The sequence below is a fragment of the Protopterus annectens genome, chromosome 5.part0, assembly GCF_019279795.1.
Source record: "Protopterus annectens isolate FY-2018-M chromosome 5.part0, PAN1.0, whole genome shotgun sequence".
NCBI lineage: Eukaryota > Metazoa > Chordata > Ceratodontiformes > Protopteridae > Protopterus > Protopterus annectens.
Window position 1 is genome coordinate 1,704,626,538 of NC_056735.1, and position 12,458 is coordinate 1,704,638,995.

A 12,458-nucleotide genomic window follows, 5' to 3' on the forward strand; every position below is an offset into this window, starting at 1 on the left:
ATATCTAGGAATGAGAGAAGAGCAGTTATAGTGCTATGGCCAGGACGGAAACCATGTTGGGTTTGAGTGATGAGGTGGTTTTTGGTAAGGAAGAGCATTAGCTGGATGTGAATGCATTTTTCCAATATGTTTGATATTGGTGTGAGGATGGCTATGGGGCGAAAGTTTGAGGTGTTATTATTTATGCCACCTTTGTGGAGAGGATGTATAAAGGCAGCATGCCAAAGCTTGGGGACATAAGTTTCCTGTATGGATCTGTTGATTAGGATGCTAATGGGGAGGGCGATTCCATCTGCAGCAATTTGTAAAAATTTAGATGAAATGTTATCTGGGGCATTAGAGCATGATTTTAGTTTGCTGATAAGTTTTTTTATATATGAGGTAGAGCCTGGTTTAAGTTCAAAGTTAGGGGGAGGGTTGGGTTTAGAGGCTGGGGTAGAGTGACTGAACTGTGTGGATGGGTTAATTGGGAAGGTCTTATTTAGTTCAGCTATAGAGTTAGTAAAGAAGTAGTTGAAAAGAGTGGCAATTTCTGGATCAGACCTGGTAGTGTCAGGGCAAGGGTTATTTTTGGTGCCTGAGTTGAGAAGTGAGTTAATGGACTTCCAGAATTGTTTGGGGTTTTGGAGTGATTGTCTTGGAGTGTCATATAGTAGGATTGTTTGTCTTTGATTATATGTCTTTTAGTAAGGTTATGGAGTTGCTTATATTGAACAAGGGTTTCTGGTTGTTTATTATGCTGAGAAAGTTTCCAGAATTTATCTCTCTGTTGCATAAGTTTTTTGGTTTCCCTAGTTAACCATGGAGCGGAGTTGGGTTTGACTCTTATAGTTCATGGTGGAGCTTGGGAATTAAGTACATTTAGGAAAGTAGAGTTAAAGAATTAGACAGCACTGTCAATAGGAAGATTTTTTAGACTGTTCCAGCTAGTTTGTTTGAGGGTGTTAGAGAAAGTTATCGGGTTGACGTTTGTTAGGTTATGTGTATGTATGTATTGGTGCTGGAGAGGGGGAGACTGGGTTGCTCGGTGGATGAAGGCAGGCAGGTAGTCACTAAATGAGTCGGGAAGGATGCCTGAGTCTAAGATGTTGTTAGGGTGGATAGCTAGGATCCAGTCCAGCGTAGATCCTGAAGGATTGATTTTGTTAGGTCTAGTGATAGAGTTAGTAAATTGAGTAAAGTTGAATAGATTGACAGATATGGCTGGGCTTAGGTTGTTAATTTTGTTACAATCTATGTTAACATCTCCTAAAATGTAGGTCTCTAGGTTAATGTTAGCTGAGGCCCATTGGAGGATTTCTTCTAGGGTGGTGGTGTTATTACCTGGGGGAATGTAAAGGGATATGATGCAGATACTTTAGTGAATATTAATTTGTAGTAAACCTATTACTAGTTCAGCATTGTTGAACTGGGGAATGGGATTTGGGTATGGAATAATGGAGAGTAGATTAGAGAATATCAAGGCTACTCCTCCACCTTTTCTATTTAAGCAATCATATCCAAGGGCTTGAAAGCTGGGGGGTAGGATTTCTGAGTCAGAGATGGTAGGTGTTAGCAAAGTCTCAGAGATGGCTATAATGTCAGGTATGTTCTAGTGAAGCCAGGCATGGAATATTGTTGCTTTATTTGTTAGACTCTGGGCATTGAGAGTAACTATTTTTAGGCTTTTGAGGTTAGTGGTATTGGTAGTTCTTTGGGGGGATGAGGTTGTTAGTAGTACTAGGTCCAGGGTTTTGGTGTATATCACTTGCTAGAAATAGGTTGGTGAAGAAGGGAGGTAGTGGGAAATTTTGCCTTTTGACTGTTGGGGACAATAGATCAGAGGTTTAGGGAAGTTATGTTTTGTTGTGGTCGGTAAGATCTTTGGTTTAAAGTAGTGGAGAAGGTTGGGCTGTACTAGTGAGGATGATATGGTATGGAAGTGAGTTGTGGTGGGGGTGAAAAGGGGGCTGGGAGTGGTGAGGTGGGACAGAAAAGAGGCGGGAAGAGGAGTAGAGGTACAGGAGGTAGTATGGTGTAATGGAATTAGAATTAAGAGGGTGATGAAGGGGGTTTGTAGGAATGAAGAATGCATTATGTAATGGATTAAGTATGTAAGACAGAGAAATATGGGAGGAATAGTATAGGTAGAGTAAAAAAGAGAGAATGATAAAGGGGGTGTAGGGAGTAGTATAGTGTGTATAGGGAGTGGCCTTTAATTGATGGGCGGAGAAGAGGAGGGGTAGAGTGAGGAGGCAAGTAATTGGAGTGGTGGAGAATGGGAGGAGTCTACTGGATGGAATAAAAGTGAGAGTAGTAGGGGTGGGTGGAATTAGGGGGTAGGATAGGGGAGCAGAGTGAGCCTGAAGGGTGAACAGAGCGGGTAGAGACAAGTGAGTGAAACAGCTCAGGATGAACAATCAGTGGATTGCTGATTGCTCAGGTAAGTTCAAGTACAGATGAGTACAGAATGACAAAGTAGAGTGGTAATGTTCAGAGGAGGAAAGTGGTGTTTACAGAAGAGCAAGAGGTATGTGAAAGAATGATAGGAGCAAGGTATAGGAAGCATAATATAAGTAAATTATAGGATAGCAGGAGCAAGGTATAGGCAGCAGAAAGTAGTAGAAGTAAATTATATGCTAGCAGGATAGACTAATGGATGGGACTGAATAAGGGTGCCACCTAGTGGACAGGGAATGTTATTACAGCAGAAGTAATGTCTGTGAAAGGCTGGACAAGGACTAGATAATAATTATGAATCAGCTGAAGGAGGCAACAGTAGAGGGACTAAGGGTCTGTAATCTAACTACTGGATACAGAGGAGGGCATGGCTCCTGGCAGTCTTGGCTGGAAGCTTACAATTACAAGCAACAAGAAATATACAATACTAAATGTCAGCTTTTCTGTCAGTATTAGAAGAATGCATACTTTCTTTTTTCCTTTCTTGGGAGAGCACAGGGATAAGAAAGCAGGTGGTATGGAAAGGGTCCTTAGATTCCCGGTAGTCAAATTCTTAACTTCAAGTGGAAGGAAGGCAAGCTGGAGAGAAAGGTTGAAGATGCTGGGGCCAGGAGCGCACAGCAGCCAGGGATATCCTAGGTATTAAAGATGTTTGAGTTTCAGACTTCTTCAGAAAATGCATGATAACACAGATCTTGTTATTTCTAAGTTTATAAGAGTAAAAATTTAAAATATGTCTCAAGTTTTGGATATTTGTCTCCCTTTATTTTAGGCTTTGTCCAGATTCTTGAACTAAGAGGTTAAGAGGTATGGTGTGTATGTATGTGTGTGTGTGTACATATGTGTGTGTTGATGTGTGTTCATTAGTGCATGTGTGTGCGTATCAGTGCATGGTTGTGCATTTCTGTATGTGCACTTGTGTGTGTGTGTGTGTGTGTGTGTGTGTGTGTGTGTGTGTGTGTGTGTGTGTGTGTGTGTGTGTGTGTGTGTGTATACATATATAAGTAGAAGGTGTAGTGGATAGGTGAACAACTTCATGAGGGTGAGTATATAGGCATATGTAGCTCATAGTAAAGTCTCTTTAACATGTTTCATTTCACTTAGCTTTCTTGATATGATTCAGTAATGATTTCTGCTGAAGGAGACATGGCAAATCAACATGCCATGATTCGAGACACATTAATATTTGCTACTAAAACTACAGTAAGTATTAAACTAAACCTGTAAAGCAATAGTAAAATTAACACATTGGAAATACAAGTGACATAAGGAATAAAGTGAAACATAGATTGCAATGAAGTTTGCAAAAATTCCTAAACAAAAATCTTTACTTGCTAAATGCTTTACAGTCATTTGTGTAATTATTGCATTAAGAAAACTTGAGTGAGCATAGTGCAGTATTTATTTACCATCTTCATTTTGTCAAATTACATTCTGTAAGATCTTGTGAAGCTTGTACATAATAATGGATGTACTTAATTATTTGAACATGTTTTGGTATAGTGCCTCAGCCGTTTAATAAAATTACTCAGTGCTTAACCATAGTTTATTTTTCCTCATTATTTTCAGGTTGCAGGAATATCTCAGAAATCAACAAGAGCCTAATTCACTTATCCAAGCTGTAGAAATAACGGAACCCAGATGGTTGCTGATATTTATATTTAGGACTACAAATAAATTAACTAATTACACAGGAAATAAAACAGGGTAAAAAAGTTAAAATATCTTTCTGTTAAGCATTTGCAAGATGGTTTTACACACAAAGGAACTAAAGACCCAAGAAAAAGAAAGCAAGACGGAGAAAAGTTAAGAACGGAATTTCTGTTAAGCATATACTGCAATGTAATTTGTGAACCATAAATGGCTAAAAGTAATTTTTTGTGGCCACTTCTGTAGATATGATTTCACCCATTGAAAAATGAAGTTGATAAATAAAGTGAATACATTTTAACAAGTAATGTGGGCTTTTTTTCTATAGGTATAGTTTCACTTTAAAAACTCTTACTGATTCACTCATGAGATTATCTAATCTGAGAATAGTGTATAAAACTATTGGTTGTCAGAAATCTGCTTAATTACATGTACACTTTTACATAAAGAATGGATTCAAAAACATCTATGGTTGTGTAAAGTCATGCAACCTTTGAGACTGTAAATCACTTTCAAAGTGAAAGCAAAGTATTTTGAGTGACTAACGTAAAGAGATCTCTGACAGCAGGATGGTACAAATGGTACTGATTAAGACATTTTACCTAGTTTATGTAAATTGAGCAGAAGCACAATGCACCAGCTGTTGAGGTGGGATCATGAACATGTTCACTGAATTCTCACATAAGTAAAAGTTAGTGAAAGATACAATGCTGCAATATTATTGTAAAAAGGCAATAAGATACAATGTATATGCTATTTTCAATGTACCTACATAGTACATGAAGCAGAAGGTTGAATCATGAAACAAACAAAAAGGAAAGTTCACTAAGAGAACAACCCGCATGGAAGTACAAAACAGATTGCTACTGTACAACATAGTGAAAGGCAAGCAATAGAGTCCCACATAAAGGCTGGAATTTTAATCAAATGGGTCCTCCTCAAGATTACAGAAATCACTGAGTAGATAAATGTATACAGTTTGGACAACTATTCTGGTTAGAGCTTATTATACTCATAACTTGACTGTACAGTATAGCTGAAAAGTCAAATCGCAGACACATGAATCAGAGTGGGTGAAAACAATTGGAGAAATGGAGAATGTGTTAGAGTCCCAAATTAACTGCCTATTTATTAACATATTTTCTGTATTTTTGCCTGTTTTCACAACAGCAGTAATTAACCTCCCAAACATATGCCTGTATGCTTAAAAATTCATGGTACAGCATGCTTTATAATACTGTAGTTGACGTTATAATTTTATATCCTGTAAAGGTTTTACATAACTACATGATAACTATAGTAGTATCCAAACATATATTGTGAAGAACTGCTAGAAAAGTATTTTACATTCACAACTTTTCATAATAATATATGTTTCTGCTACTAATTCAGGTTCAGCCATCACGGAATTACTGACCTGATAAAATATAATATTAAAAGAAATAACTGATATGAAAGAGACTAGTAGCAAGTTTTATGGCAAATTGCAATGCATACCCAAGCTTACAGTTAACTTTTTATATACATATAATGCATATGACATCTGCATGGAGATGGCTAGATAAATTATTGCAAGATTTTCAACTCAGCATTAATTGCATTGGTTAATGAGAGCTTTGACCACTACATAAAAACGTTTGGCAGTTGCTGGTTCAGTGGGCTGGTTTGGATAGATAGAGCTTCACTGAGAAATTATTCAGTTGACCAAAGTACACTCAGCAGGTATTCGTAATGAAGATCATCTTGTTGATAAACATTTGTTTGATGGATGCCTTGGTAGTCAGTATTCTCATTCTGTTCCTTTTTAAACAAGAAATGTTTTCATTCAACCATCACTTACTACACAGGCAATCTTACATTTATATACATGTAAACAAACCACACCGGAACAATCCTAGTTGGAAGCATTTTACATCACAAACTATACTGACACACACCCAATTGCAAGCATTATACATAACTTATAATCTACTCAATCTTTCTCATGAGCTTATTTAAGTCCTGCCTTCTTTTAAACCTCATTCCTCCCCTGTATGTATTGTTCCCACACTTCCCATTTTTCCTATGTAATTTGCTCCTACCCTTTCTTAAAAATCTCAATTCCAGTTGTTTTATCTGTGTTACAATATTCACTACTTCCAGTATAGTTGGTTTAGATTTTGATTTCAATTTTCTAGTAATTGCTTTTTTGGCAGCCACCATTAAATGTGACCTGATCATATACATATTCTCTTTGTAGTACTGAACAATCGCATAAAGGAGGTGTAAGAGCCCTCACTTTTTTTTTGCTCCCCTCTACCTCCCCACAGCTGACCATCAGTTGCTACCACTCCTGATTGACTGGGTCTACCAGATCTGTCAACCTCCCTGGGCAAAACCTGACCCACATCCATGACTGTTGAGGACTTTAAGGATAATGTTGAAGTGTTACACTGCTACTGGGGAGTGTGCCCTAACCCTCATCACCCCACTGCAGTCTTATGAGCTCTGTAATGGCTTTCTTCCAGAAGAGTATACACATTTGTACACTTGTGCAGCCTTCCAACCAAACAGTGTAAGAACTCTCATTTTGATGCATTATGTGAAAAGACACAACCTTTTGATTACACGGTCATCTTGTTCTATGGAGAACGATAATTTGCTTTGTGTTAAAAAAGTTTATTTGCTACCAAGATTACCATTCTGTATACTACTTGGTGCTCTTTAGTGACCGCCTCTAAGATACCCTGCAGGCCAGTCACAGAGCAGATGAAAATGTTAAATTCCTTCTGTAAGAAAGGGCAAGTAATTTATTTTTAAAATCACTACATGCTCTGACTATGGTAATGATTCCACATGAATTGGATTATTGCCATCCACCACATTGAGAAAGTAATAGCTATAATAGAATGTGTGCAATTGTACTGTGACATCTGAAGAACTCTATCCGACTCACCCTAAAACAAATCCATGCCTTTTTAACCTTTAAGCAGCATCTTAAACAACATCTGATGGAAATGTGATGCTGACGCTATCCACCAGAGTAATATCTCATCTCATTCATGCAGTTCACAGGGTAATACCTCATCTCATTTCATGCACTTCTCCAGGGTAATACCTCATCTCATTTCATGCAGTTCTCCAGGGTAATACCTCATCTTGTTCATGCAATCCGCCAGGGTAATACCTCATCTCCTTCATGCAGTCCGCCAGGGTAATACCTCATCTCCTTCGTGCAGTCCGCCAGGGTAATACCTCATCTCCTTCGTGCAGTCTGCCAGGGTAATACCTCATCTCCTTCGTGCAGTCTGCCAGGGTAATACCTCATCTCCTTTGTGCAGTCCGCCAGGGTAATACCTCATCTCCTTCGTGCAGTCCCCCAGGGTAATACCTCATCTCCTTCGTGCAGTCCACCAGGGTAATACCTCATCTCCTTCGTGCAGTCCGCCAGGGTAATACCTCATCTCCTTCGTGAAGTCCGCCAGGGTAATACCTCATCTCCTTTGTGCAGTCCACCAGGGTAATACCTCATCTCGTTCATGCAGTTCACCAGGGTAATACCTCATCTCGTTCATGCAGTTCACCATGGTAATACCTCATCTCGTTCATGCAGTTCACCATGGTAATACCTCATCTCGTTCATGCAGTTCACCACGGTAATATCTCATCTCATTAATGCCAATTAATCTTCATGCACCAAATGCAATAAATACCCACCCACATGAAATAATTCTGCTATGTATGTGTGCATACATCCTTTACTTACCTTAAAAGGTACTCCTAGCATCTATCCGACCCCACCTATAGCAACCAGGTGACTCAGCTATCCTAAACCTAGAAGCCAGTGTTAGTAATGTACCTTGTACTGTAGTAGCTCTACTTATGTACTGTTGATTAGCCACACATATATCTATTTTGTCTTCTCTTTTGTTGTTGAATATTTGAGGCATTTCGCCATGGCTGTAACATGTGCAATGGAAATAAAGTATTTCTGTACTACGGTAATGCTGCTTAGTTTAGGATATTTTAATTATTTTCTCTTTATGGTTTAATAGTTAAGACCACCTACTCACTTCTATAATAGGCAATTTTTGTGTTCTAACCATCAACTCATAATTGTTAGTTGTTGTTGTTGTTGTCTTTTGGCTTTTCCCAGTTAGGGGTCACCACAGCGGAACTCTGGTCCACTAATGATTGTCAGTAGATTTTCACGAACGCCGAGGTGCCAGCTCGACATTCAACTTTCAACGAAGGCACGCCCATTTATGCATGTCTTTCGAACGCCCACCCAACCACGGGGAGGACATGCAGACTCCACACAGAAGGCACTCCCTGCACTCCAGCCGAGAATCGAACGAGAGAACCTCTTGCTGTGAGGCAACAATGCTACTGCTGCACAACCGTGGAAGTACTAACTCATAATTTTTAGTAATGATTTTTTTTATTAGACTTCCACTCCTTGCTGTGAGGCAACAACGCTACCGCTGCACCACCATGGTAGTATTAACTCATAATTGTTAGTAATGATTTTTTTTATTAGACTTCCACTCCTGTCTCTTACTGTAAACTGTAAAGTTAGTGTATGTATTTTGTGGGGCACTTTTCTCCCCAGGCCTCTGCTGAAAAGGGACTTCATGTTCAGATGGACTATCCAAGTAAACAAATGCAATACATATATAAATAGATAGCTAGATAGTAGATATGATAATATATAGTTAAAGCACTTGTGTTACTTATTATCATATGAAGTATCACACAAAGAATGTAACTTTGCTGTAAATATGAACTCAATACATTCACATACATTAAACACATTGTTCTATGCAGCAATTATCAATTAACATACATTTTGAGGTGGAAACTATTTAAAGCAATATATACAACTGGTTACTGCCTTTGTCGATGGTACAGCTAAGACAGTGACTTGTAATGAGTTGTGATGCTTATTTCAGAAGACTTTCTTCATTTATTTGTTGTCATTGACAGGCATGATCCTGCACTATAGGTGTCATTCGTATGATTGTGAAATTGTGGAGAATTTCCAAGGGAATGTCATAATTAGAATTATTCCTTTCTGTAAGCAGCCTGCAACTGTAACTTGAAATAGTTATATCATGAGTGATTGAATGGTTACATAACCGACAATCTTATCATCCTGACGGACATACTGCTGTTCTTAAAAGGTAATATTCTTATTTTGTGTGAAATGTGATAATCTCTGTAATATAGATGAAGAATCAAAAGTTTTTATGTCGGTAATAAAAATATGCTGGAACTTTGAACCCATACAGAAAAATAGAGTTACACTTACTTGGTAGCATGCAATTAAACAAGTAGCATTTAATTAAATAAAAAACAAAAAAAAACACAGCAACAATAAAAGAATACATAAAAAAATGAAAAGTACTCCTGAATGACCACAAAAACTGGGTTCATATTAGAACGATGAAAACGCATTTTGTCGAATGCATTTTCGTCGACACATGTAGAGCGAACAGGCAAAACAACGAAGCGGCTGTTCAGCTAATTCTTTCCCTGGGAAAGAAGTCACTTGACTGCTTTGTTGCTTTGCCGTGTTTTGAAGTATAGTGTGGTCTCTTGTCCAGTATAGCTCCCGAGCATGATTGTGCAACAGTTACTGACCTTAGGGTTAGGGTGCGGGTTAAGGTAAGTACATATGTTTTAAAATGTTTACTGTTTTTTTTTCCATTAGATGCATGGTTGGGTTACGTGCATATGTGTATTTAGTTGTTTACTGGTTTTGGGGGGGGTATAATTAGGGTTACGGTATGTGTTTGGAAGTGTTTAATGTTTTTTTTTTGGGGAGGTTGGAACAGCGATTTATTTCCCTAAGAAAGAAATCGCTGTTCTGTAGTTTCGACATTTTCAGCTTTCACTGAATATGTGTCGATGAAACACCGTTTTCTGTTTTCAGCATTCTGTGTTTTAATATGACAGTTGCAAGGTCTGCTGAATATCTTTCATAGTGTTCAATAGTGAAGCCAGAACATTCTGTCTACCTTCACCTGGTGTAGGATGAATGCTGACATCCATCAACGAATCTCCTCTGCTTTCTGCCATAGGATCCACAAAACCAAAAAAATGAAAAATACTCCTGAATGACCACAAAAACCAAGAAGCCAAACTGGGTGATGCAGAAAAACAGAGTAACATGAAGAACAATATTCCAAAAGGACAGCACATAAAAGCTAGTCGAATGACAAGTGAAATGGAGGACTTTTTGAAGGAAATAGAATTTATCACTACTTTGTTCATAGAAAGAGGGTACAGTAAGATTCTGTTGAAAGAGAGCAGGCAGAATATTTCACACAGAATAGGGACAGTCTCTTAACAGCCATCTTTGAGCATGGGTTTTCCAACATTAATACAAAACGGAACCATGACAGGAACACATTTGATGCTGGTAATTATTTTTGTTTGGATATGACAGTAGACAGTGGTATTATTAAAAACATTATTTCTGATAACAGGAAGATTTTAGAGGGAAACAAACGTTTACAATACGTAGTGGGGACCCAACCAAGGTTTGTATATAAAAATCAAAATAACTTAAAAAACATTTTAGAAAGAGAGAGAAACAAACTTGTTCTTTGTCCCAACATCACACAGAAAAGATGGGGCGTGTACAAGTGTAGGAACTGTAACATATGTAGATACATTTTTGAAGGTCCCTTAGTTAATTTAGAACATTTGCCTTATACTTTGAAAGTTCCAGGGCACTTTAACTGTAAGAGTAAAGGAGTTGTATACATTGGTATGTGTGCACACTGTAGTGCGTTCTACATTGGTATAACTACAAGAGCCTCATGCACTAGAATAAAGGAACATTATTATAATATTAGAAAACAAGATAAGACAAATACTATTTACAAGCATACTATCACCTGTCCCATGTACAAAAAACAGTATTTTTTTTTCTTTGTCCTCAATTGAAGAGTTCAGGGTGTGTGGATATGGTTGTTGCACTAGGAAGCTAAATAGTAGAAAAAAAACATTTGTTTTCTACAGTATGATGTCCTGTTTGTTTGTTGTTGTTGCTCTTCACATGAAGAGCTGAGAGAATGGGACATTGTTTGATGAATCAGTACCAAACACTAGATTAGCAAGCTAGGGCTCTGCTAAAAATTAAGGAGTATAAAGGTGACCCAAGCTGTGCTCTGAAGCCTATACCATACCTGTGCATTATCTTGTGATCATGGAACATTTCTGTACAGCTGCTTATCACTACACTTACTGCAGCATTGCTGAGGCCAAAAGCAAACCACAGAGGGAAGCTACTGACAGACTCCTACTGACTTCATCCAATGACCAGATACAATGTCATTCTCATCTTACTTGGGCCCTCCAGCACAGCAGCCCTCACCAAGGTAAGCTGCATATTTTTTTTCTCATTTTGTCCTGTCCCTGCTGGATTTGTATCACTCACCTGCTATTCCTACAAACATTACCTTTAGGCTATTTTAACTGTATAAAATACTGTCCTGTCTGTGTCCCTGTTGCCAGTAGTGGCCACACTGTGACATTCTTATGTATAGGCACCCAACATTTCCTTCCAGACACTTAGCTGTTACTTCTTTTTCAACACTTTCAGCAGTCATTTTTGTCTGTAAGTTTTATTTTATTTTTACTTGCTTCATTTGTGTTAACCATGTCACAGCCTGGGCCACTCAGGCAAATACAGCCTACAGCTGCAAAAGTCAGTGTTGAAATATATAGGTTATAATATCATACCGAAAGATACAGACAATATCATCATACTTAGAGTGATAAGTACAAAACAAAAGAACATTGTTCAAGGGTAGAGATTGTGGCATCCTTCAGACATATACAGATATACTGGTAGCAAATCCTATCACCGCTTCCCAAAACCAAAAACACTAGTTCCATGGAGTCTAATAATATTCCAGGTTGTCTGACATGCTGTAGGTGGATTGGACACTAAATTGGTCCTAGGTGTGAGTGTGTGCATGTGTGTGCCTTATGTGGAAGGTTGGGCGCCGGGCTGGCAACTCAATACCATAAAACTCCACTGCCAATCATGAACGAACAAGTCACCCACTGCGGCGACCCCTAACTGGGAAAAGCCGAAAGAAGAATAAGAAGTCTGTATTAAGTAGTAAGCACCACTTAGTTCAACTTTTCTACACCTACTTAAGCTCACTTCCTCACCATGTTATGTTCCTGAATCATGGACAGTCGCCATTGTAGTGTCTCTTCAAAAGTGGTCCTATTACCAACCCAGGTAAAAATAAACAAATTAGTCTTACTAGCATATTCTGTAAAATTATGAAACATGTTACTGCTCAACTAATTAACAATGACATATGTGACCTTCAAATCCTTGACTTAAACCAATTTTGGCTTTGTGA

The 12,458-nt window shown here is 38.3% G+C and overlaps 1 protein-coding gene across 1 annotated transcript in view; it reads left to right on the forward strand.

Moving 5' to 3' along the window:
* LOC122801842 (hydroxyacid oxidase 2-like) overlaps positions 1-4,397 on the forward strand; it is a 376,520-nt gene extending 372,123 nt beyond the window's left edge. Inside the window, exon 8 of the mRNA XM_044071491.1 lies at positions 4,009-4,397. Within this exon, the coding sequence (XP_043927426.1) occupies positions 4,009-4,064 (56 nt within the window). The 3' untranslated portion in view covers positions 4,065-4,397. The remainder of the gene's footprint in view (positions 1-4,008) is intronic.
* Positions 4,398-12,458: the final 8,061 nt, after the last annotated feature.